The 22,557-nt window shown below is 42.5% G+C and overlaps 1 protein-coding gene across 5 annotated transcripts in view; it reads right to left on the reverse strand.

Moving 5' to 3' along the window:
* The window catches only part of eml5 (EMAP like 5), a 57,188-nt gene that overhangs the window by 13,304 nt on the left and 21,327 nt on the right, over positions 1 to 22,557 (reverse strand). For all 5 annotated transcript variants that reach the window (XM_056425919.1, XM_056425918.1, XM_056425917.1 and 2 more), the window contains exons 5-21: positions 19,123 to 19,308; positions 18,467 to 18,602; positions 17,841 to 18,042; positions 16,941 to 17,078; positions 16,553 to 16,809; positions 16,216 to 16,428; positions 15,963 to 16,130; positions 13,322 to 13,428; positions 13,099 to 13,217; positions 12,791 to 12,977; positions 12,530 to 12,635; positions 11,711 to 11,804; positions 9,266 to 9,366; positions 8,983 to 9,176; positions 8,343 to 8,454; positions 1,822 to 1,949; positions 44 to 185 (exon numbers count right to left, since the gene is read on the reverse strand). In XM_056425919.1, the coding sequence (XP_056281894.1) occupies positions 44 to 185; positions 1,822 to 1,949; positions 8,343 to 8,454; positions 8,983 to 9,176; positions 9,266 to 9,366; positions 11,711 to 11,804; positions 12,530 to 12,635; positions 12,791 to 12,977; positions 13,099 to 13,217; positions 13,322 to 13,428; positions 15,963 to 16,130; positions 16,216 to 16,428; positions 16,553 to 16,809; positions 16,941 to 17,078; positions 17,841 to 18,042; positions 18,467 to 18,602; positions 19,123 to 19,308 (2,590 nt within the window). The remainder of the gene's footprint in view (positions 1 to 43; positions 186 to 1,821; positions 1,950 to 8,342; positions 8,455 to 8,982; positions 9,177 to 9,265; positions 9,367 to 11,710; positions 11,805 to 12,529; positions 12,636 to 12,790; positions 12,978 to 13,098; positions 13,218 to 13,321; positions 13,429 to 15,962; positions 16,131 to 16,215; positions 16,429 to 16,552; positions 16,810 to 16,940; positions 17,079 to 17,840; positions 18,043 to 18,466; positions 18,603 to 19,122; positions 19,309 to 22,557) is intronic.

Below are 22,557 nucleotides of genomic sequence, written 5' to 3' on the forward strand. Positions count from 1 at the left end.
ACTCCCCGTCAGAAAATAGACTCGTCTGTTAGCGGTGACTCACCTTTTCTGAGCTTGCGTACAGCCAGCATGCAGTGGCTGGGTGAAAGGTCCCATATGCGCAGCGTTTTATCATCACTGACGGTGGCACAGAGAGGGAGATGGGGATGAGTGGCCAGACCCCAAACTTCACCTTCCATGTGACCCTGCAAACACATACATATATTTACATACATTATTTAATGGGTTCATGGTCGACTTATTCTTGGATAATAAAAGAAAAAAAGCAGCCAAAAAACGAAGAAAAAGAAGGTCCTCAGCATGAATATTGTCTTTTTTATTTATTTGTGCTTATCCCCGTGTACCGATGTACCCCCCTACTGACAGAGCTACGATATTAGTTAAACAATACTGTAATACTTAACCCTTGTGTTGCCTTAGGGTCAATTTGACCCGAATCAATATTACACCCTCGTGTCGCCTTAGGATTAATTTGACCCCATTCAATGTTTAATGTCGGTGTTCTTTCGCTAGTCAACAAACAAACATAAAGTGCCTCACACTTAAACTTGGAAAACAATATTAATTCTAATAATTTTCTGGAGGTTTTAATTGCTGGCGTCAAATTGAACCCAAAGGGTAAAATATGTTAGTAAATATAAAGGTAACAGGAGGGTTAAACATTGAATCGGGTCAAAATGACCCTAAGGCGACAGGAGGGTTAAAGGAGTTAAATTAAAAAAATACATTCAGATTTCTCATTTTTTTTAAAGCATTTGAAAAGGGCAATCAAAAGCGTTCACTTTGTCTGCCTCTATCGGGGGCGACTCGGAGACGCTGCAGGACCACTTCACTAAATTAAAACTCTCCCGTTAAGTATCCATAATTCATCCCCGTTTTTAGCCACCTCCTTGGTGATTCTCAGCTGCTGTGTGAAATAGGCTGTAGTAATATTACAAGGCGTGAAAATACTGTCTTACACGCAAAACAGGTCAGGGACCAACCAGAATGGATCGGCCTCCGTTACTTCAGCGGTCTCCCAGAGCACAACACATATTTCTTTAGTAGATAGATAGATAGATATATACTTTATTAATCCCCAAGGGGAAATTTGTCGTCACAGTAGCAGCACCAATAAACGAAACACACGAGAATAAAATATAAAATATAAAAAACAGGGATGAAAGATATAGATGTATACAAGTAAAATATAAAATACAAAATGAAGTATATATATGTATATAAAATGAAACATATGTATATATATACACACACACACAAACAAATATAATACAATGACTGTGCAAAGTATACAAAGTAAAATATAAAATACTAAATAAAATATATATGTATATATATACAACATATATGCATACACAAATACAATACAATACTAATGACTGCAGTGTAAAATTAAATTAAATATAAAAAAATATTAAATATAGACAGTGTGCAAAATGCAAAGTGTGTGTATGTGTGTAGTGTAAATGAAAATGAAATGTGTGTGTATGTGTGTAGTGTAAATAAATGAAATGTGTGAAGTGCAGATCAACATAGTGTAAATATGAAGTTATTATTACAGTACTTTTGCAGCCATGAAGCCACATCCCCATTGCGTCACCTTGCTGTCGGTGCATTACTGCAACTTAAGAAACATTCCTGCTACTTCTTTACAGTATAATACAAATTAAACTTCAGAGCATCTTCAATCTTTACAAACTAAGAACAAGTTGAGGTACAATCAGCTGTCGACCACACTCGATGGGATCCGGTAGAATCTGATGTGCTGCATATCATCAGAGTTGTCACAGCTTTTTGGGGTTGTTCTCGTCAGTGTCTTACCTGGACCAGCAGAGTGATGGGCCCACTCTTGTCCACCTCCAAGATCTCTCCGTTCTTGGTCCCCACCAGGATGTGGCCGTGGCCCAGAGATATGGCACGTATGGAGGGGTTGTCCTCCAAGAGCAACCCTGAGGATCCAATAAATCAGAGAGACCTTAGCTTGAACCAGGAGGCAATCTTCATCTCGGCTAAAAGCATTGCATGTTTTAACTGGATTTGCATTGCATGGCTATATGTCATGTAACTGCCATGAATGTTATTTATGTCATTTGTAGTAAGTTTGGTTGAATATATTATTTGTACAACTCGTTTATCGAATGTTGGTTTGTTTTTGTTTTGTATTTGGTGGGAACTGTTTGCGTGTCCTGTGTTGCGCTGGGACGCATTTGATTGCAACAATCGCAGGTGAACATGTGGTTGAAGCTAGAAGTGCAAGTAAGTGAAGCTAGGAAGAGTAAGTGAAGCAAGTAAGAGAAGCTAGAAGTGCAAATAAGTGAAGCTAGGAAGAGTAAGTAAGTGAAGCAAGTAAGAGACGCTAGGAAGTGCAAGTAAGTGAAGCTAGGAAGTGCAAGTAAGAGAAGAATACATGTTTAAGTGGACCCATTCCCTCGTGGTTTATGTGCAGCCAGTGAGGTACGTTTATGTTTTATGTTAATGTTTTCGTCGCATATATTTGTCAACTGTATTTTATGTAATGTCAACGTCAACCTTGTTAAATGTATTTTGTACAGTTCGACGGTGGATTGAAGGTGGATGGCGAAGTGGACCGGCATCCAATAAGCATCAGTCAGTAAAGTAGTAGAACAACGGTGGCGTCTAATTCCTGGAGGGAGTGATAGTCGAACTCAAGCCTGCTGATTCCCCGGACCTGCTCGTGCAAGACAGCTCGTCAAGACGGAGTCACAGCCACACTGTTAAAGGACACACCAGTTCATCCATTTTTCATGAAGACGTCCGTAAGTCAGGCACTTAAGTGTGTGTTCTGAAAGGTGACACAAGGATTGAAAAAGTACAATGGACTACGAAGGGCTGTGTGTAGCCAAATAACATAACAGTGTTTAGCAAGATATTAAGTCATATTGATCATTAATTATTTCATTATAAATAGTTAATTGATTTCCTTAAGAAAAGTGCATTTTTCGTTTATGTGCATTTAAGAAAGCTGCCATTTGAAGTGAAGTTTGAAATTCTGTATTTTATTTGAAGGGTTAATTTGAAAGACAGTAACCTAACATGGCATATCCTATTCTCTTGAGTATGTTTGGAAAATGTGTATTGTAAACTGCATTGCAACTTAAGACAACTTGATTGCGTACAGGCTATTTTCAAATAATCTAAAATGTCACAAATGAGTGAAGAGTCAATATAAAGGATCACTTGTAGAACAAGTAGCAGAGGCAGAGCAGAGAGATGACTCTAGCGTTGTACAACAAGCAGAACAGTTCGAAGAGCCTCGACGAAGTGATAGAGCCCGTACACTAACAGAAAAAGGGAAAGAATTGCAGAAAGAAAAAACAAAAGAGCTTCTACTTCACTTTGACAATATTTACGAGCGCTGGAAGGCCTTAACTAATGTGGCTAAAAAATCTGTTATCAAACAAAATCCTAGCAACATCCTACAAGATCACATCAGCACTATTGAAAGAGAATCATCTGAACTGAATATTGTTTATGAAGATTATCGAAGGATCGACAGCCCAGCTGATGAGATGCGCCGGAAGCTGGATAGATGTATATCAGTCACCAAGATTGTTGTACACAATGCACAGTCTCAAATTCAAAGAACAAAGGAGGAACTGATTTGGCCTGATGCAAGCTCTGTATTCGCACCTACAATGTCCAGTGTTTCATCTCCGGACTCAAAGTGTTCTAAGGCTACTTCCATTCGCTCTAACGTTTCCTCCGTTAAAGACAAGAAGTCACAAGGAGTATGCAGCTACCAGAGCTGTATTGAAGATTATGGCCGAGCAAGACTGCCAGCAAGAGAAACTGCATAGACTTGAAGTTGAGGACAAGCGGATAGTTGCAGACCAAGAAGCAGCTACATTAACTTCGCCTTCAAGGCGAAAGAGAAGAGACTGAACGTAGAAGAGACTGAACGTAGAGAGAAGAGACTGAACGAGAATAGAAAAGGAGACACAAGAGGCTTCTCTCTTAAAGAAACAGCAGGAAGAGAATGCTGCAAGAAAAGGTTCTGTAGAAGAGTTGAAAAGAGAGCTTGGCCGTTTAGAGGAGCAAAAAAGACTGGATGCAGCCAGAGCAAGGCTTCAAGTCTACGATGAAAATGAGTTTTACCCAGACCAAAGGCTGAGTCCACATAAGTATGAGCTGCCTAGGTTCGAGCAAGCAATTGACCAGGTGAATCCTGTGTATCAGGACCCACAACCACTAAGAAGAGATGTGGCTCCAAGAAGTGTGCTTCAAAACGACACAGGAGAGCTTGTTAAAGTCCTGGCTGAGGCCATATCAGCAAATAGGCTTCCCATTCCAGAGCCTACAATCTTCAGTGGGGATCCACTCAAGTTTAGTCATTGGAAGTCTTCATTTCAGACCCTAATTGAGAGGAAAAATATTCCAACTGCAGAGAAAATCTTCTTCCTTCAGAAATATGTGGGAGGAGCAGCTAAAGAAGCAGTAGAAGGTTATTTCCTGATTGATTCAGAAGATTCGTATCACGCAGCATGGAACGTGCTCAAGGAACGTTACGGCGAGCCTTTTGTGATTGCCAAGGCCTTCCGAGACAAACTACATGCGTGGCCAAAATTAGCTCGAAGGAAAGTGACGACTTAAGAAGATTTGTGGACTTTCTCCGTAGTTGTGATTTCGCTATTGCTCACAATGAGAGTTTAAAGGTTCTTAATGATGCTATTGAGAACCAAAAACTAACTGCCAAACTACCCGACTGGTTAAGTACCAGATGGAACCGAGCCACACAATACCAAATGGAACACAGAAGGTTCCCAAGCTTTAATTATTTTGTGACGTTCCTGTCAATGGAAGCTAGTATTGCGTGCAACCCTATAACATCTTACAACGACACGACAAAGCGAACCTGATAAAGCAAAGATCAAGAATCAAACCCTTTGTCTTACAAGAACCAAACTGTAGGTGCCAAGATCTTCACAACCAACACCAGTGAAAGAAACATAGTCACATGTGTGTTATGTAAGAAATTAGGACACAGTCTACACAAGTGCCACAGATTCAATGAAAGGACTGTCGCTGACAGAGTCAAGTTCATTCAGAGTGAGAGACTGTGCTTCGGATGTTTAAAGCCTGGACATCAATCCAAGAGCTGCAGTAGCCGGATGATCTGCGACACCTGTTCAAAAAGTCATCCCACATGCCTACACGAAGATCGCTCAAAACAAGAACAAGAACCAAAGAGAGAGCTATCTAAATACACAAGTTATAGATAGATAGATAGATAGATATATATATATATATAAGAGAGGTGAAAAGTACTCCTCTCCCTGTACCAGGTTCCAGGTGCTCCAGCTGGCAGCGATGATGGAGCCAGCCTTCCTAACCAGTTTGTTAAGATAACTCCAGCATCTTGCTGCTTCCAGTTCAGTCGGCTGTCGATGGGAGAGGTACTTGTACTCCTCCACCACCCAGGACACTCAGAGGTGTGCAAGGAAAGAAAGCTACAGCCAACACAACTGCAAGACGTTGTCAAGGAAACCACATCAAACAGAGTTGTGCAAGATGGTAATACTCCACAGACATCAGCGATTGTACCTGTCTATGTGTCAACGCAAGATGATCCAAGTAAAGAAGTTCTTGTCTACGCTCTGCTAGATTCACAAAGTGATTCTTCCTTCATTCTCGAAGAAGTGGCAAACGTTCTAGATACGAACACAGAACAAGTGAAGCTGAAACTATCTACCATGTCGTCAAAAAGTACAATTGTACTCTGTAAAAGACTCAAAGACCTACAAATAAGAGGGATATTCTCCTCCAAGAAGATCACAGTGCCAACAATGTACACTCGTGAATTTATCCCTGCTAATCGGACACACATTCCAACTTCAGAGACCGCTAAAGCATGGCCTCATTTGGAGCATCTTGCAGAACACATTGCGCCGCAAATGGAGTGTGAAATTGGTCTGCTCATCGGATACAATTGCCCACAAGCCCTAATGCCTAAAGAAGTCGTATGTGGGGAAGAAAACCAACCCTTTGCTCAGAAAACCGATCTAGGTTGGAGTATCGTAAGTTATGGTGACCCGCAAGAGCACTACAGTGACGCAATTGGAGTAAGTCACCGCATCATTGTAAGGAAAGTGACACCTGAACCCAAATCAACAATCAAGCTCAAAAGTGAGGTTCACTTTGTTTGCAAGACTCAGATCAAGGAAATGATCAGTCCAGAGGATGTAATTAAGGTGCTAGAATCTGACTTTAGTGAAAGAGTTGAAGAAGATGCAACAGTCTCTCAGGAAGATCTTCACTTCTTGACTAAACTGAGAGATGAAATCAAACAAAAACAAGATGGACATTATGAAATGCCCTTACCTTTCAAAAAAGACAAACCAAATCTACCGAATAATAAGTCATGTGCTGTTCAGCGTCTAAAAGGTTTGGAACGAAAGCTCAAGAGAGACCAGAAATACTGCTCAGACTACATGCACTTCATGAAAGATATCATTGCTCGTGGTGATGCAGAGAAGGTTCCCGAAGAAGAACTCAACAATCAACCAGCCTGGTATATTCCCCATCACGGAGTATACCACCCTCACAAGCCTGGGAAGATATAGAATATACAGAATATACACTTTTATTAATCACTGAGCTAAAAGCGCCAGAGTGGTCTTTGTTTGCTCAGTGAGATTCCAAGACACGTCATTGAATGACCACCTTCTTACTGGGCCTGAGCTCACAAACACCCTGGTGGGAGTTCTCTTTAGGTTTCGCAAGGGCCCGATCGCTATTATGTGTGATGTTGAGCAGATGTTCCATCAGTTTCATGTAAGGCCGGAAGACCAAGATTACCTGAGGTTCCTATGGTGGGAGAATGGTGACCTGGCATTTCCGCCATCAACTTTCCGGATGAAAGTCCATCTGTTTGGGGCAGCCTCCTCACCCGGCTGTGCCAATTTTGGTCTTAAACATCTAGCAATTGAAGGTCAAGATCAATTCAACCAAAATGCTGTCAAATTCATTCAAAGGAATTTTTATGTTGACGATGGACTAGTGAGTGTAACGTCTGATGCTGAGGCAATTCAACTCATCAAGGAAGCAAGAGGTCTTTGCAGCAAAGGCAAGCTAAGACTACACAAGTTCATCTCCAACAGCAAGAATGTATTGAATTCAATACCAAAGGAAGAGTGTGCTGAAAGTGTCAAAGACCTTGATATGGCTTTGGGAGAGCCACTCATGGAAAGAGCTCTCGGTGTTCAATGGTGCGTGTCATCGGATGACTTTCAGTTCAGAGTTACAGTTAAGGAACACCCATTGACCAGAAAAAGGAGTATCTCCTTAATCTTCAGCAAAGACCAATATGGCAAAAGGATAAGAGCGAAGGTTGGCGAAGGTTAACGACATCGTCATCCTACAAGAAGAAGGCTCTCCACGAAATCAATGGAAATTAGCAAGAGTAGCACAGGTGTACCCTAGCACTGATGGAAGAGTCAGAAAGGTAAAACTGTTAATTCGTGACTCAACCTTAAATAGCCAGGGAAAACGCACCACTAAGCCAGTCTATCTTGACAGGCCTGTACACAAGACAGTTTTACTGCTGGAAGCAGAATAAATGTCATGGTTATTTTTGTGAAGTGAAATCTCAAAGAATGTGATTTGGTGGGAGTGTAACTGCCATGAATGTTATTTATGTCATTTGTAGTAAGTTTGGTTGAATATATTATTTGTACAACTCGTTTATCGAATGTTGGTTTGTTTTTGTTTTGTATTTGGTGGGAACTGTTTGCGTGTCCTGTGTTGCGCTGGGACGCATTTGATTGCAACAATCGCAGGTGAACATGTGGTTGAAGCTAGAAGTGCAAGTAAGTGAAGCTAGGAAGAGTAAGTAAGTGAAGCAAGTAAGAGAAGCTAGAAGTGCAAGTAAGTGAAGCTAGGAAGAGTAAGTAAGTGAAGCAAGTAAGAGAAGCTAGAAGTGCAAGTAAGTGAAGCTAGGAAGAGTAAGTAAGTGAAGCAAGTAAGAGAAGCTAGGAAGTGCAAGTAAGAGAAGAATACATGTCTAAAGTGGACCCATTCCCTCGTGGTTTATGTGCAGCCAGTGAGGTACGTTTATGTTTTATGTTAATGTTTTCGTCGCATATATTTGTCAACTGTATTTTATGTAATGTCAACGTCAACCTTGTTAAATGTATTTTGTACAGTTCGACGGTGGATTGAAGGTGGATGGCGAAGTGCGCCCGCATCCAATAAACATCTGTCAGTAAAGAAAAAGAACAACGGTGGCGTCTAATTCCTGGAGGGAGTGATATGTCATCTCTAAAAACTAAAACGAATGATCCAAGGACAGTGGAGGACAACTGAGAACAGGATGACTTGGTTACCTTTAGAGCCTGGAGCTAGGACCGCTCGCTTGATGGCGTAGGTCTTGAGGCATCTCTCGAAAGTGTCGTCCCACAGAGCAACCATACCATCCTTTCCCCCAGTCACAAATCCCTACACGGACAATATATTTGCACATTTAAAGCTGCGATGACACCCAAACTAGATGGACATGTATACCCGATACAAAAGGAGATGGCTAGACAAACAGATAGAAAACTAGAATGGGCACTCGGTAGAGCGCATACCTTCGCATGTCACAAGATTGGGCATTGAATTATGAACATGTTGGCATTAGTTGCATGCCAATTGGATAAAAATTGACCGCGCTATGGTAAAATGAAGATGTTGACCTTTTCATGGCCTTGACCTTGACCTTTGACTTGATCGATCCCAAAATCGAATCAAATGGTCCCCGGATAATAACCAATCATCCCACCAAATTTCATGCGATTCGGTTTAATACTTTTTTAGTTATGCGAGTAACACGCATACAAATAAATAAATAAATACACGGCGATCAAAACATAACCTTCCGCATTTTCAATGCGAAGGTAAATATACTTCTAATCAAATTCTCCGAATTGATTTTTATTATATTAAAACTGATCAGTGTAAAGATTCCTTTTCCCCCCGTGTTACCTTTTCCAGAGCGTGCACACTGAAAACAGGGCCGTCGTGCGCCTTGACCATCTTCATCAGGAACATGTCCCTCCAGATGCAAATGTCCCCGGTGCATGTGCCTGAAAACACCATCTCCTCCGACCAGCCGTACACAGCACACATCATGGTCTCCGTCTTTCCCATGTTCCCCTTGCGCCCAATTAGACCGCCACCTGAGAGAGAAACTCGCAGTAAGAGGCGTCACAGCGAAGGCAGAGTTGTGCGTCATAGAGTCTCCGCTCAACAAAAACAGCGGTCTCACCGGCCTTATGCCAGAACTTCATGTGTTTCACACCCGCCGTGACGAGCTTGTCGGGTAAGTAGGGATTGATTTTGACGACGAATATCTTGTCCTTGCTTCCCCTGAAAATCAATGACATCACAAAAGAGTAAAAACATTACATTCATAGTTTCTTTTTAAGCATTTACATTTCTAGTATGGACTATAAGTGAAGCCAATGTGGAAGTGACTAAATTAGAATTCTCTCTGCTGTGAGCGACTCCTGTGGGTGCAAAAAGAAGTCAGATTGTTTAAAAGTCATTGAGAAAATGACTAATAATAATAATAATCCAGTATATTTGTAAGGCGCTCTTCATTCAAGAATCTCAGAGTGCTACTTCTCCCTTTATTTATTACCTTAGTGAACATTACAAACGCAAGTGCATGGTCTCAATCGTTGTTTTCAAATCTTCTTCAATACAGCATGATGGTGCTATTTAGAGTAAAATAGACAATAAAGCAGGATATAATTTATAGTCTATTTAGAGTAAAATAGACTATAAAGCAGGATATGCTTTAGGGCGTGGCTTCCTTGTGATTGACGAGTCGCGGCCACAGAGCGTTCCATCTGGATGTGGTCCATGTTTTTGTCTTAACTTGAACCCTTTCAGTGTGTGTTTTTCGTGGAAGAGGATTTTATTTGTTTATTTTTATTCCTTTATAATTTTCCTTTTGTGTTGTGCGTCGTTATATTGTACATTGTATAGCTTCTATACATATTTCCTATTTTCTCAAATAGTTTTAGGCTCTCTTTTTGTCTGTAATCCTAATTACAAACCCACAATATAAATAAATAATGTTCCTCCTTCTCATTGCATTGTACAATATGAACATTGAGGGTCGGGTCCTGTCCCTGCGACGTATTATACCTGACGCTTTTCTCTAATCGTTGCACTTTGTGCTAACACCCCTCCTCTCCCAGCGGAAGACCAGTGGAGTAGATACTAAATATGAACATCAAGTAGGACAAGCAACAAAGCAAAAGCAAAGAGAGTTTAGGATGTGGATGTTTTCAAGTGAGATACTTCTGGTTTCCAGGTTATATAATGTTATCTGCCGTGAAATTGAAAATAGTTTTGAACGAATGAACAGCTCTCATGCTTTGCAACGGTCTGGTGAGGTAATCGTCGGGTAAGGTAATCATCAAATGTACAGGCCGGGTGTCGGTGCCCCGTATCTGGTCGCATGTATCACGTTCATCCTATGCACACAGGGATCATTTCCATCTTTTGCTCAGCAGTATAGGAAGTCGGTCACATCTAAGTTTTAGGTTGCCTTGGACAATCCAAAAGTAAGTCTTCCTTCATATTTGATGTACTTTGAATATCTTTATTGTCAAATTTGTTTTGGTCATTCGGACAAACCCGTAGGATGTGCGCACTATTTATCTTCATCACCACTTCATTGTCAAACTAAAATCTGACATTAAGCACACAAACTTGCCAGGTGGAGCCCACGGGAAATTAATTATCTTTAATTATAGATCTGGAGATGGGGCCTTTGGGCAAACTCCTCCTGTCATAATCCGGACTGTGTCTGGGTTAAGTGTTGCAGCGGAGCCGCGTTTTAATGTAAAAGGTAATTCCCTTCTTTCCTCACCATCAATCACTACGCTCTGCACAGGACAGTGGCTTCAGTTTAACCCCCATCCTTAAATGTCCAAATTCAAACTGAAAGCACTCAAGCAATCTTTAGAATTAACAGGAAGGTTTGTCAAATCTTTTTGGGTGAATGGGACAGTGTTAGGTTGTAATAGTTTATTTTGATTCTGTAGTCTTGAGCTTTAAATTAATACATATAGAAAGATATTATAATAGAAAATATTAGGGAGAATGGTGATATTGTGAAGTATAGGGGTAATGTTTACTCTATGCAACTGTAAATGGAAAGAATTAATGTATGTTGCATGAGAGTGAATGTTAGTTTCGTATTTCAGAATTGTCGAAGCCGGTTGAAGCCCGTGAAGTGACTTTAATGAGGACAATAACAGACGGGACTTTTATTGTGAAAATACTTGTCTCGCGACTTGACCGGACGTGACGTTTTGACCCGGGGTTCATGGCATTTGACCTCTCCATTTGGATAGCGGGACTTTTATCCAACAGGAAGGTGTTAGAGGATGAACTAACCTTTGAGAGTACGTGATTGGCTGATTTTGCGACTAATACTCTGTACTGGGAAAATATCGTCCTCTTTCGTCTTGACCCGGGTGCTTCAAGCTGGTTCCTGAGGAGCCCGGATCACCACGAAGACCACGATCCTGAGCCTCGACTGTTTGTTCACACTTATTGCCATTAAATATTGTTAAACTTAAATCACGTGCATCCGGAGCCTGGTTTCCATCATCTGCCAAGTGCCCAGTTTCAGTTCCTCTTATAGACAGCAACGGCTGCAGCCGTATGAACGCTGTAATGTAGCTGCACTGACCGCATGGCGGAGAGCTTCTCCCCCTTCCTCCAGTCCCACAGCACGATGGTGTGATTGTCGTCCAGGCCCACCGAGGCCAGCCGCTTGCCGTCCGCTGTGGAGAGCAAACCAAAAGCATTCAGAGCAGCAGATGAGAGCCAGCTCCTGCTTCGGCTCGGTGACGTTCGGCCCTCACTGACCCCGACGTACAGATCGCCACGCTGGCTCTGCCTGAGACCAATTAAGCGAGATGAACAGCTCTACCGTGATGCCGTCAGACTGCCGAGACTTAAAGACAAGCGGGTATTGTTTTGTCAGTGTTGCTTGTAAAGTGGGTGTCTTTACCTTCGCATTGAAAATGCGGAAGGTTGTTTTGATCACCGTGTATTTATTTATTTACTTGTATGCGTGTTACTCGCATAACTCAAAAAGTATTAGACCGAATCGCATGAAATTTGGTGGGATGATTGGTTATCATCCGGGGACCATTTGATTAGATTTTAGGATCGATCGGGTCAAAGGTCAAAGTCAAGGTCATGAAAAGGTCAACATCTTCTTTTTACCATAGCGTGGTCAATTTCTATCCAATTGGCATGCAACTAATGCCAACATGTTCATAATTCAATGCCCAATCTTGTGATATATGAAGGTATGCGCTCTACCGAGTGCCTGTTCTAGTTTGTACATGTTTCCGTTTCCTTATTGTGTGAAAGAGGTTTTTTCTCCCTCGTAAAAGCAGGATGTCCGGAAGAATTTGCGACAACATAAAAAGCATATTATGTTGAATCTGTCTGGATAGGAGTTTTAAAAAGCAGTGTGACTAAAACACTGTTGAGTTACCTGAGAAGTCCAGAGCGCACACCCCAAGCTGGTGGAAACCCCTCAACACAGATATGGGTTTTAACGTTTCCGTGTCCCATATGTGGATGGAGGAGTCTCTGCCGACCTGGATAAACAATACACAATCCACTTAATTCAACCCATTTACACAAGGTCATATTTCGAATATTGCAAAGAATCTCTCTCAGCTCATCTCTGAGGAGCCGAGAACTAAACTAAAAGATATGTTGAATATGTTATGTAAGAAGTGCTGGCAGTTACTTGGCCTGTTGCTACAAAGTCCTTGAGGGGGTGGATAGCCAGACAGAGGATGTCATCATCATGGCCCATGTAGAAACGTTGGGTATTCTGCTGCCTGTTGTACACAACCCCAATGGCAGCTACATGGTAGACGATCTCCCCGGTCTGGGTGTAGAACAGGTTGCTTCTGCAATCATAACCCCTGTAGCTGCAAACAAAAAAAATCAAGAAAAAGACCATATGAAGTGGCTGAAATGCAAAAGGAGAAGTCGTGCCTACAATGAGCCTTTCCAGAGTGTCTCTGTTTGGATGCTGCATCGTAAACTTACCCATGAATGAAGTGCAGCTTCACCCCACTACCCGGCGCTCGCTCCTTCTTCTTCATGGCCATCGCGCGATGCTTCTCTTTGTACTGCTCTTTCAGTTGAGGTAGATCTTCTTTATAAACCTGGATGAACATATAAACGTGGGTATACCTTCTCTGTTTGATAACACACGTGGCTTTCAGGGAGCCATGTTCAAAAGGGGAACCTGTTTGATGTCATCACAAACCTGTCGTCGATACGTATGCTGAGTCTCCTGCTCGATTTCGGAGTCCATCTCGGGCACGTCCGACTGATCCGAGTCCGACTCTTCACTGTTGGAGTCTGCCAAGGTCTCTGTAAAGGTAAAGGTTGTCTGTAAAATCCTTTCCTGCCTCTAAATCAGGGAAATATCCCATTCACACAGAGTGACAGCCACCTGCATCTGGTTTAAGTAGAAGTGAGAGTCAATCATCTAATAATCTTGGGACATTTCATATTCATCAGGCACAGTGACCGTGACACAGAAAAATGCTGATGCAGCACAGTAAAGCCGTGCCAAGACGAGGCAATGGGCAGAACTGGCAGCTCAGGGCGGCTACTCACAAGATCCATTTGGAAAATTGAAAGGAAAGGCAATTAGTATGTTCTTTAATTTCAGAAAGCACAGCTGCAATGTCTCTGAAAAAAACTTTTTAAAACTTGGGAATGACAATGCAATACTATTTCTTTCCTAGCTCACTTTAATAGAATGGAGGAGAAAAAAGTCTCTATTTCATGGGAGGAACTGGAACAAACACACAAGATATAACGATCAACACTAATTAGTGAGCTTTAGAGGTGCTGATAACAAGCAGCCAATGGTAACATTATAGTTGTCAAGAGTGACATCAGTCTTCTGATCTAACTTTTCATAAGAAAATGATAAAGCATATTTGTCAACATGTCAAATATTTCCTTTAACCCTCCTGTTATGTTGCGGGTCAAATTGACCCTTTTCAAAGTTTGAAAATCTAGGAAAAATACTTCTAAGTGCTCTTTCTGTATAAAACTTCTTCTGCTTATCTTATTTAGTGTAATCAACGTTAAAAAAAATACTAAAAAAATATCATGCATTTGCAACCCCCCCCCTGCAGGTTTATATAACAGAGATGATGTTCCCGGGTCAATTTGACCCGGCTGTGAAAGTGAAGGCTAAAAGTCATCAGAAGAGTCTCGTTTAGACTATTTCTTTCTTTGTAAATGTAGGACAGTCTTTCTTACTCCCTCCCACCAAGTTTCAACACACACACTCACACCAACACACACACACACACACACACACACACACACACACACACACAGACACCAACACACACACAAACACACATATCAGCACACACACACCCCGTTCACAACCCCATATATAAAGTTGTACACATTTCAAACTTCAAACAAAAGAATTAGGTGGTTGTTATGGGAACCATCTCTATCCTGCTGTGTGTCCATCACCCTACATGAAGCACACTTTACAGAAAAAACAATGTTTATCATCTTCTAATTTCCCCCTAAATACACCTTTATTGGACATGGGACACTCATGTGAGGGTTTCTTTCATGTCTCAACTAATAAATATGGTACTATAGTAATTCTAATATACTGTCTGTCTGACTGGGAGAGACACACACCCTGTTTCAACCCAATCTCAGACCCACACACATTCTCTTTCTAACGACCCCACCTGTGCGAGAAATACAGATACTATTTTGACGGGAACCTTTATTTTTCCCTGTGGGAAAACTCCACCCACACGTATCAGGGAGGGGCCAAACATACAAAATGGTTGGTCAGAAGTCCAACAACATTACACTCTGCAGATACATACGACTGCACCAAGAGGATGACTGTGTGCTGGTCTTTGGTCATCTTTTATAACATAATTTATGCATCTTAACACTAAAAATAAACATAACTAACGTTTACTTTCAACACAAATCCTTTATGACTCATTTGGCTTGATTTTTAGTGGGCGGGTCATTATGACCCTGAACAGCACAGGTGTCTCATCTCTATTTATCTACATCACCCCATGAAGAAGAAAAAAACGTACAAAATGCAAATAAAATTTCGGAGAAAATACATGTTATGGTAGACTAATGCAATTCAGATTTAGATTCTTTCAATGTTCCTAAAAAATTATTTGAACATGTATTTTTCATTAAAACGAGTGAGTGCTCCTGATTGAACTCTGATCTATGGAGGGGTAAATAACTCAATTCCACTAAAAACTGATTTAATTGTTAGTAATGTTGTTGGTGATGATGTACAAACTATAGTTTTTAGAATTTTTTGGTTTCTGACCACTTTTGGATGATCCAACATTAACTGGGTCAAATTGACCCGGGAACATCACGGCTGTATGTAAGAAACGAACATAACAGGAGGGTTAAGTATGGAGCTTAATCTGAGAGATTATTAGCCTATAGCCTACAGCTTAGCCTGTACATACTGGAAACATCTAACCGGGCTCAGTCTAAAGTAAAACGCATTAAAATATGCCATACCAAAGCTCTTGGTTTGTTGTTGTCTTGTCTATCAAACTTATCATTTTATTATTTATGTTTGTATGTGTCAATAAATGAGCTATATCAGTGTTGGTTGGCCTATTTTCTGAGTGAAGTTCAAGTAGACATCAAACTTTCCATCAGGGTTCCCCACTCAGCCTAATTTAAAAGTGTTTTGTTGGCAGAGCTACTGATTTTATTATAGTAATATCAGTAATGCAAGTCACTGACCTCCATACAGAGCTCCATTAAAATGAAACACTGCTATATTTCTAATTGGATTGATCAGAAGCTCAAATGTAAATCCTCTTTTTTGTGAAAGTACATGAATAAGGGTATCATCTTACCTTGTGGTGCTATATGCATGGCCTCTTTAGACTTCCTTTCAGGAACAAACTTCCACTGGAACACTGAGTGATCAGCACCACCAATAGTTATGACCCACTGGTAGTCATGTGACCATCTGGCGTTGGTTATGTGGGCTGAATGACCTAGATACTTTTTAAATTTTGCACCTAAAATCAAAGGGAAACATATCAGTAACACAGTAGATCCAAATATCAGAACTTAACTTTTCCAAAAAAGTTGGGTCTTCTCTACCTTTTTTTACACATGGATATCGTATAAGTTTAACTAATCCGTAGTCGTCAGCTGTTACTAAGACTTGATTGTTGAAGTTGGCGTCCACAGAGTTAATGTCATTGATGTCTGAGTACTTGGGCCATATTCCATTAACCTCTGGGCCCAACACACACGTCCATGACGCCCACTGAACCAGCTTCAGCTCTTCCCTGTTGGTCACCTCCTTCCCACCTCAACAGAAGACAGAAACATTTGATCTCACAAGAAAGCTCTGCGATTGCATCACATCAACGCAACTTTCCGGGGCTTCTCCGTCGCCAGAATTAGACATGGAACATTATTCATTTTAATTTACTTGGCATCCTGTAGAAGAGCCTTCTGCCACTGCCGTCATTGATCTGCAGGCACTTGCTGTCCGTGGACCAGTCCATGTGTGTGATGAAGCTGTTGGAGCCGATGCACTCGCCCACTTTCTTGTACCTCTGCACCACGCCATAGACGTCCACTGAATTATCATTAGAGCCAACAGCCAAGTGGGCTCCGTCGGGGGAATACTTCAACTCATGGATGGCTTCCTTCCTGTCCTTGATGTGGACCACCTCTGTCATGTCTCTGGAGGGAAGCATATAAATGTGGCTTGAATGAGGAGCTCAGACGGAGACAAAAGGATGAAGCGATTCATCGCGGTAACCATCGCAGAGGATCGAAATTGGGCCAAATGGGGCCTTTCAATTCGTACACACCTGACTCGGAGAACGGTGAAGGAGCCATCCTTCATTCCCAGCGCCAGGTGAATGCCATCAGTGCTCACGGCAGCGCAGCGGATCGGCTCCTCCATGTTACAGCGAGCTATAAGTGCATGATCTATCAGGCTCCATATCCTGTAGACACAGAGAAGTAGGACAAATGAAGAGGCAACGCAGTGATGGGCTTACATCGTCAAACAACCATGGCAGTGATGTATGCGCTGTCTGTCCTGTGATGTGCTGGGCGTTCGACTGCATACTGACAGTCGCAACTGCTTCATTTTTGTAGAATTTAGTGAAAAAAGGAATAACTAGAATGGGCACTCGGTAGAGCGCATACCTTCGCATATCACAAGATTGGGCATTTAATTATGAACATGTTGGCATTAGTTGCATGCCAATTGGATAAAAATTGACCGCGCTATGGTAAAAAGAAGATGTTGACCTTTCCATGACCTTTGACCCGATTGATCCCAAAATCTAATCAAATGGTCCCCGGATAATAACCAATCATCCCACCAAATTGCATGCGATTCAAGAAGATTTTGACCATTTCATGACCTTGACTTTGACCTTTGACCCGATTGATCCCAAAATCTAATCAAATGGTCCCCGGATAATAACCAATCATCCCACGAAATTTCTTTATATATTTAAAGGGCTATTTAGGTAGTCAACAAACAAACATAAAGTACCTCACACTTAAACTTGGGAAACAATATTAATTCTAATAATTTTCTGGAGGTTTTAATTGTTGGGGTCAAATTGACCCAGAGGGTAAAATATGTTAGTAAATGTGAAGGTAACAGGAGAGTTAAGATACTGAATTAACAGAAGTTCACAAGATTTCACAGAATAGGCTGAATGAACACCGCCGTAATGTGTCTGCGGCTTCACCTGACCGATCGGTCGTCACTCCCCGTCATGGCCAGAGGCTTGGTGGGGTGGACGGCCAGAGCCCACAGCTCGCCCTCACAGTGACCCTGCATGATGAGGAAGGGCTTGGTGCGGTCGTGGACCACCACCTCGAAGATCTCACTGTCTTGCGTTCCCACCAGGATGTGATCTCCACGCCAGCACACACTGCGCACAGACAGCCCTGTCAAAAACACACACACACATGCACTTAAACATCATTAAACATCTGATAAAGCATGTTAACGTGAAAGCCGACAGACGTTTGCAGATGTTTCCACGTTAATTATAAGATAACACGACGGGGATAATAAAGACATAAGCTGGAGATAGCCATCTGCAGACGACCTAGGACAGAGATTTAACGGGAATAAACAACGACAGCACATGTTTAAGCCAATCGACCAACTGACTCTGGGCTATACTGTCAGAAGAGAATAGAGGAAGTGTGTGACCCATACATATGTGGTTAACAACATGGTTATTAACGATGCTATTTTCACCTCTAGCTACTGTTAGGCCCAATATTATGAATAAAGAAGAAGGGAAATATTAGTAAGGAGATGATAAATTGCATAACGGGTGTGTTTAAAGGAAAGCGAGGCTACCTTTGTACCCTTGGTCTGTTTCCCTGAGATCGATGACAGTAATGGGTTTGAAGTTGTGATCCCACAGCCGGACGCAGCCATCTCGGCCCCCGGTGGCAAAGCCCTCTTCGCAGACATTCATGCTGAAAATCCCTGACTGGAGGAAACGACAGGCTGTCAGTGAGGATCCGCACAACAAATAAACAACGACAAAAGCAGCCCCGGCTACAGAGCCCATAACGCTGCCGCTCAGCCAGGCATTTGTTTCCCAAAGCTTTCACAACCTGCGACTGTGGACTCAAGATTTTACAGAAAGGTAACGGTAGCTTTATTTTTTTTAGTGGAAAGCTCTACTGATGATTCGGTTAAAAGTCTGTGTATCCACAGGGAGGCACATTGTTAAACCCTCAATGAGACATTGGGTGGTACGAAAAGCAGCAATGAACACGTACTGTAGTTATTATCCCCTCCCCCATCAACCCATCCCCTCACCCAGCTGTTGATCCCAAACATATCATTTAATCATGTGGAGCAAAAGGCTGATCCTTTTTCTACTGGGCGGAATCAAATGAAGCCAGTGTGCACGGCTTTGACCGTGGTTATTTTTAGAATTCTTTGGCATGATATGGTGCAGCAGGGTGCGTAATCAGCCAGAGCCACAAAGCACAACAACTCACCGCATGAGCTCCTTGCACCGTCCTCATCAGATTGATCCCTTTCCACACGTAGATGTCGCCGTTCAGGGCACCCGAGTATGTGACCTCATCCTTGGCGCAGGCGAGACAGAGGATGGTTTGAAGATCCCCCGTTTTGCCAAAAACACCACGTTTGGGTGTGAGAGCATTACCACATAAGCTCCAAAACTGCAAACGCAAACAGAAAGAGTGAAAGAGTGCGGCGGCTAATAATCCCCCTCGTAATCCCGTCGTGAAAAAAATCAAAATGGTCAAATTATGGAATATTTTTTCACAAAAGAATGTCAAAAATCATGTAATTTTTTGTTCGACAGCCACACACAAAGCAACGTCATTAAAAATACCCCCACCCCCCACACACACACACACACATCCACAGAGACCTTGAAGGAAAACAAGGTCAAATGTGAACGCTTCCCCTCCTCTTCGTGTGATACGGGGGGGATTTGACGGGGGAAAGTGTCGTAACCACCTGATCAGCATGCACAGACACAGGCACACGCGTGGCTCATTATTTCTGAAGGTCATCGGGATGCACTGACGCGGCCTCATCTGAGGACAAAATCCATCAAAGGGAGGAGGAGGAGAGAGTGAAGGAGAGACGCCGTGTCTGCACGGAGACGAGATCACGGCGAGGAAGCCGGAGGAGGGCGTCTCGCGCTGAGACGCGGCAGAGACACGCTCGTCACTGTCGAGCGGCAGCCATTGAAAATGTTCTTGCGCAATATCTGACATCTGGTTATGGCAAAAACAAAACGTTTCAAACTACAACAACCTTGAACCTTGAGAATTCTTCTACGAGAAAACTGCATGTAGTGCTTTTGATACCACGACGACTGGGGCTTGATAGATAGTGTTGTATATCGTGATGCCAAATATGTACTATCTTCTCGTCGTCCGTGGAAGATTGAAGAAATGATGATGAAGAAGGAAAGTTCGAGCGACTCAGCACTTGATAGGAGTACAAAGTTTATTCTACAAGATACAGGTCAACAACAGACGCCTAGAACGACTGGAGACTTTCAGGAGCCGGATTGCGAAAGTCCAAAGATGTGAGATTCTGCTACAAGTTATATAGGGAGAAGGAAGGGCCGTTTAAGGTCACAATCTATAGGCCGGCCACGTCAGTTGGGGCTAAAAGTGTTCTTCTGACCCCCACCCTACATGGTCATCTTCTGCACCAAGGCCTTCACCCCAGTGGGCTTCTATTCTCAGAGCTTCTCCCGACCTACAGCATTGACACTTGACACCACAATAGTTACAGGACGAATAAATGAGCTCCTCGACATTGGCACCCTCACACCCGCACTAACAACTATCCTCCTGACTGACAGGGCTGCCGTGTGCGAACAGGAGGGATCGATGAACAGAGATGGGCATCGCAGCCGCGGACGCAGCGCCGCAATCGAACATCTGAAGCGTGCACGCGCCTCATCAGGAGTCAGGTCTTTCCGAAGCCAGAGCCCCGAGTGAGTATTTGCATGCGCGGCGGTCGAGGCCGAAGGTAAAGGAGTAAAGATCATAGGTGTGTGTGTGTGTTATCTGGAGCGCTGTATATGCAGGTTGAAGTGTGTCAGGTATGGTTTGTGGAAGGGTTGGCTGAGATGGGGGGGGGGGGGGGGGGGCCCAGCCTGTTTGCGATGGATGGATGCGGCGTGACTGGTCTTAACCTGACTGGCCGTATCTGATAAGGCGGCAAAACACGGGCGACGGATAATCCCTCCGCTGCTGAATTACTTAGAGGAGACGAGATGCTGAGGGGAGGAAAGCGCACAGGGAGAGAAATAAAAAGGCTCCGTATCGAAATCAAGACCTTCGTGTTTCATAAACATCCTCCAGAAAACCCGTTGGTGGCGTTTATTCTCCTCCTCTTAGCGATATGTTTTTCAGGAAAGTAGTATTTAATCAGACACCGGTATATTTCTTCAATCAGTTACAATACACATTTAACAGACATAGCCATAACACAAGGAATGCTAGTTTAGGTCAATTGATACCGCCAACCCCAAGAACTAACCTCCTCAAACGTGCGTTATCTAATAATTACCTGGAACTTAATAGCTGGGGTCGTTTAACTCACGGGTAATAATATGTCATTCAAAAACAATTAAAGGTAACTAAGAACATTCACCATTGATTCTATTGCTTTTAGTCATCTGATTTTTTCTTTTCTTTGTATGAATTAAGTTGAATTGCATAACATGTATCTTATCCTTCCTGTACTGTGCATCTGACTACTACTTTTTTTACTTGTTTATTTTTTTTTTTTGTTTGGTTTCATATTTTTATGTGTATTGTATTTTGTCCTTTCTGTCCCCCCCAAGATTAAGCGCGTAGATTAAGCGTCATGGGGAAATAATCATAAAATAAATAAACAATATGTCATGAGCTCAGTTACCTCCACCACGCCCACAAGTTTAATCTTTTTAATGCCATTAATGCGGTGAGGATTGTAAGTCATCATCATTCCACTCGTAGTAGCAGCATCACAATGGCAGACTGCAGTGACCCTGCCCGGAATGGTGTCGTGGCGCTAAATGCTACGCTAACAGAGGTCAACTTTTTTTGGCTGCTCCCTGTGAGGGAAACAAGATGGCCGCGTGCTTGCTGGAAGCTGATTCCCTCAAAGCTGCTGTCATTCATCCACATGGTGCCAAACTCAAACTCACTTCGGTTGCAATATGTGGCAACATCACGCTTACGTGATATTGTTCACAGAACAATGGTGTGGAAGGACAATGGAGTCAAAGCACTGCGTGACTCCATGATGATAACATGTGTGGCACCGGGTCACACGTGATGAATATCAACAGATCTGTATCAGAGACACAGCATGGCATTCAAGCTGTTTGATACATCCAGGATATTTAGTCAATGGGTCTTAACCTGAAGGCCGGGACCCCAACAAGGAGGCGCAAAATAATTAAGAAGATATAGGAACCAGAAAAGAATATTCTGTCTATTTGTAATACTGTGGTGTATTTCTCAGTACAAAGGTGTCAAGTATCAATGCTGTAGGTCGGGGGAAGCTCTGAGAATAGAAGCCCACTGGGGAGAAGGCCTTGGTGCAGAAGATGACCATGTAGGGTGGGGGTCAGAAGCACACTTTTAGCCCCAACTGACGTGGCCGGCCTATAGATTGTGACCTTAAACGGCCCTTCCTTCTCCCTATATAACTTGTAGCAGAATCTCACACCTTTGGACTTTCGCAATCCGGCTCCTGAAAGTCTCCAGTCGTTCTAGGCGTCTGTTGTCGACCTGTATCTTGTAGAATACACTTTGTATTCCTATCAAGTGCTGAGTCGCTCGAACTTTCCTTCTCCATCATCATTTCTTCAATCTTCCACGGTCGACGAGAAGATACTACAATACTTTCCCCAAATGTTTTCCCTTTTAGAGTTGCTGGATGATTTGTGC

The sequence above is a fragment of the Pseudoliparis swirei genome, chromosome 11 (genome assembly GCF_029220125.1).
Source record: "Pseudoliparis swirei isolate HS2019 ecotype Mariana Trench chromosome 11, NWPU_hadal_v1, whole genome shotgun sequence".
NCBI lineage: Eukaryota > Metazoa > Chordata > Actinopteri > Perciformes > Liparidae > Pseudoliparis > Pseudoliparis swirei.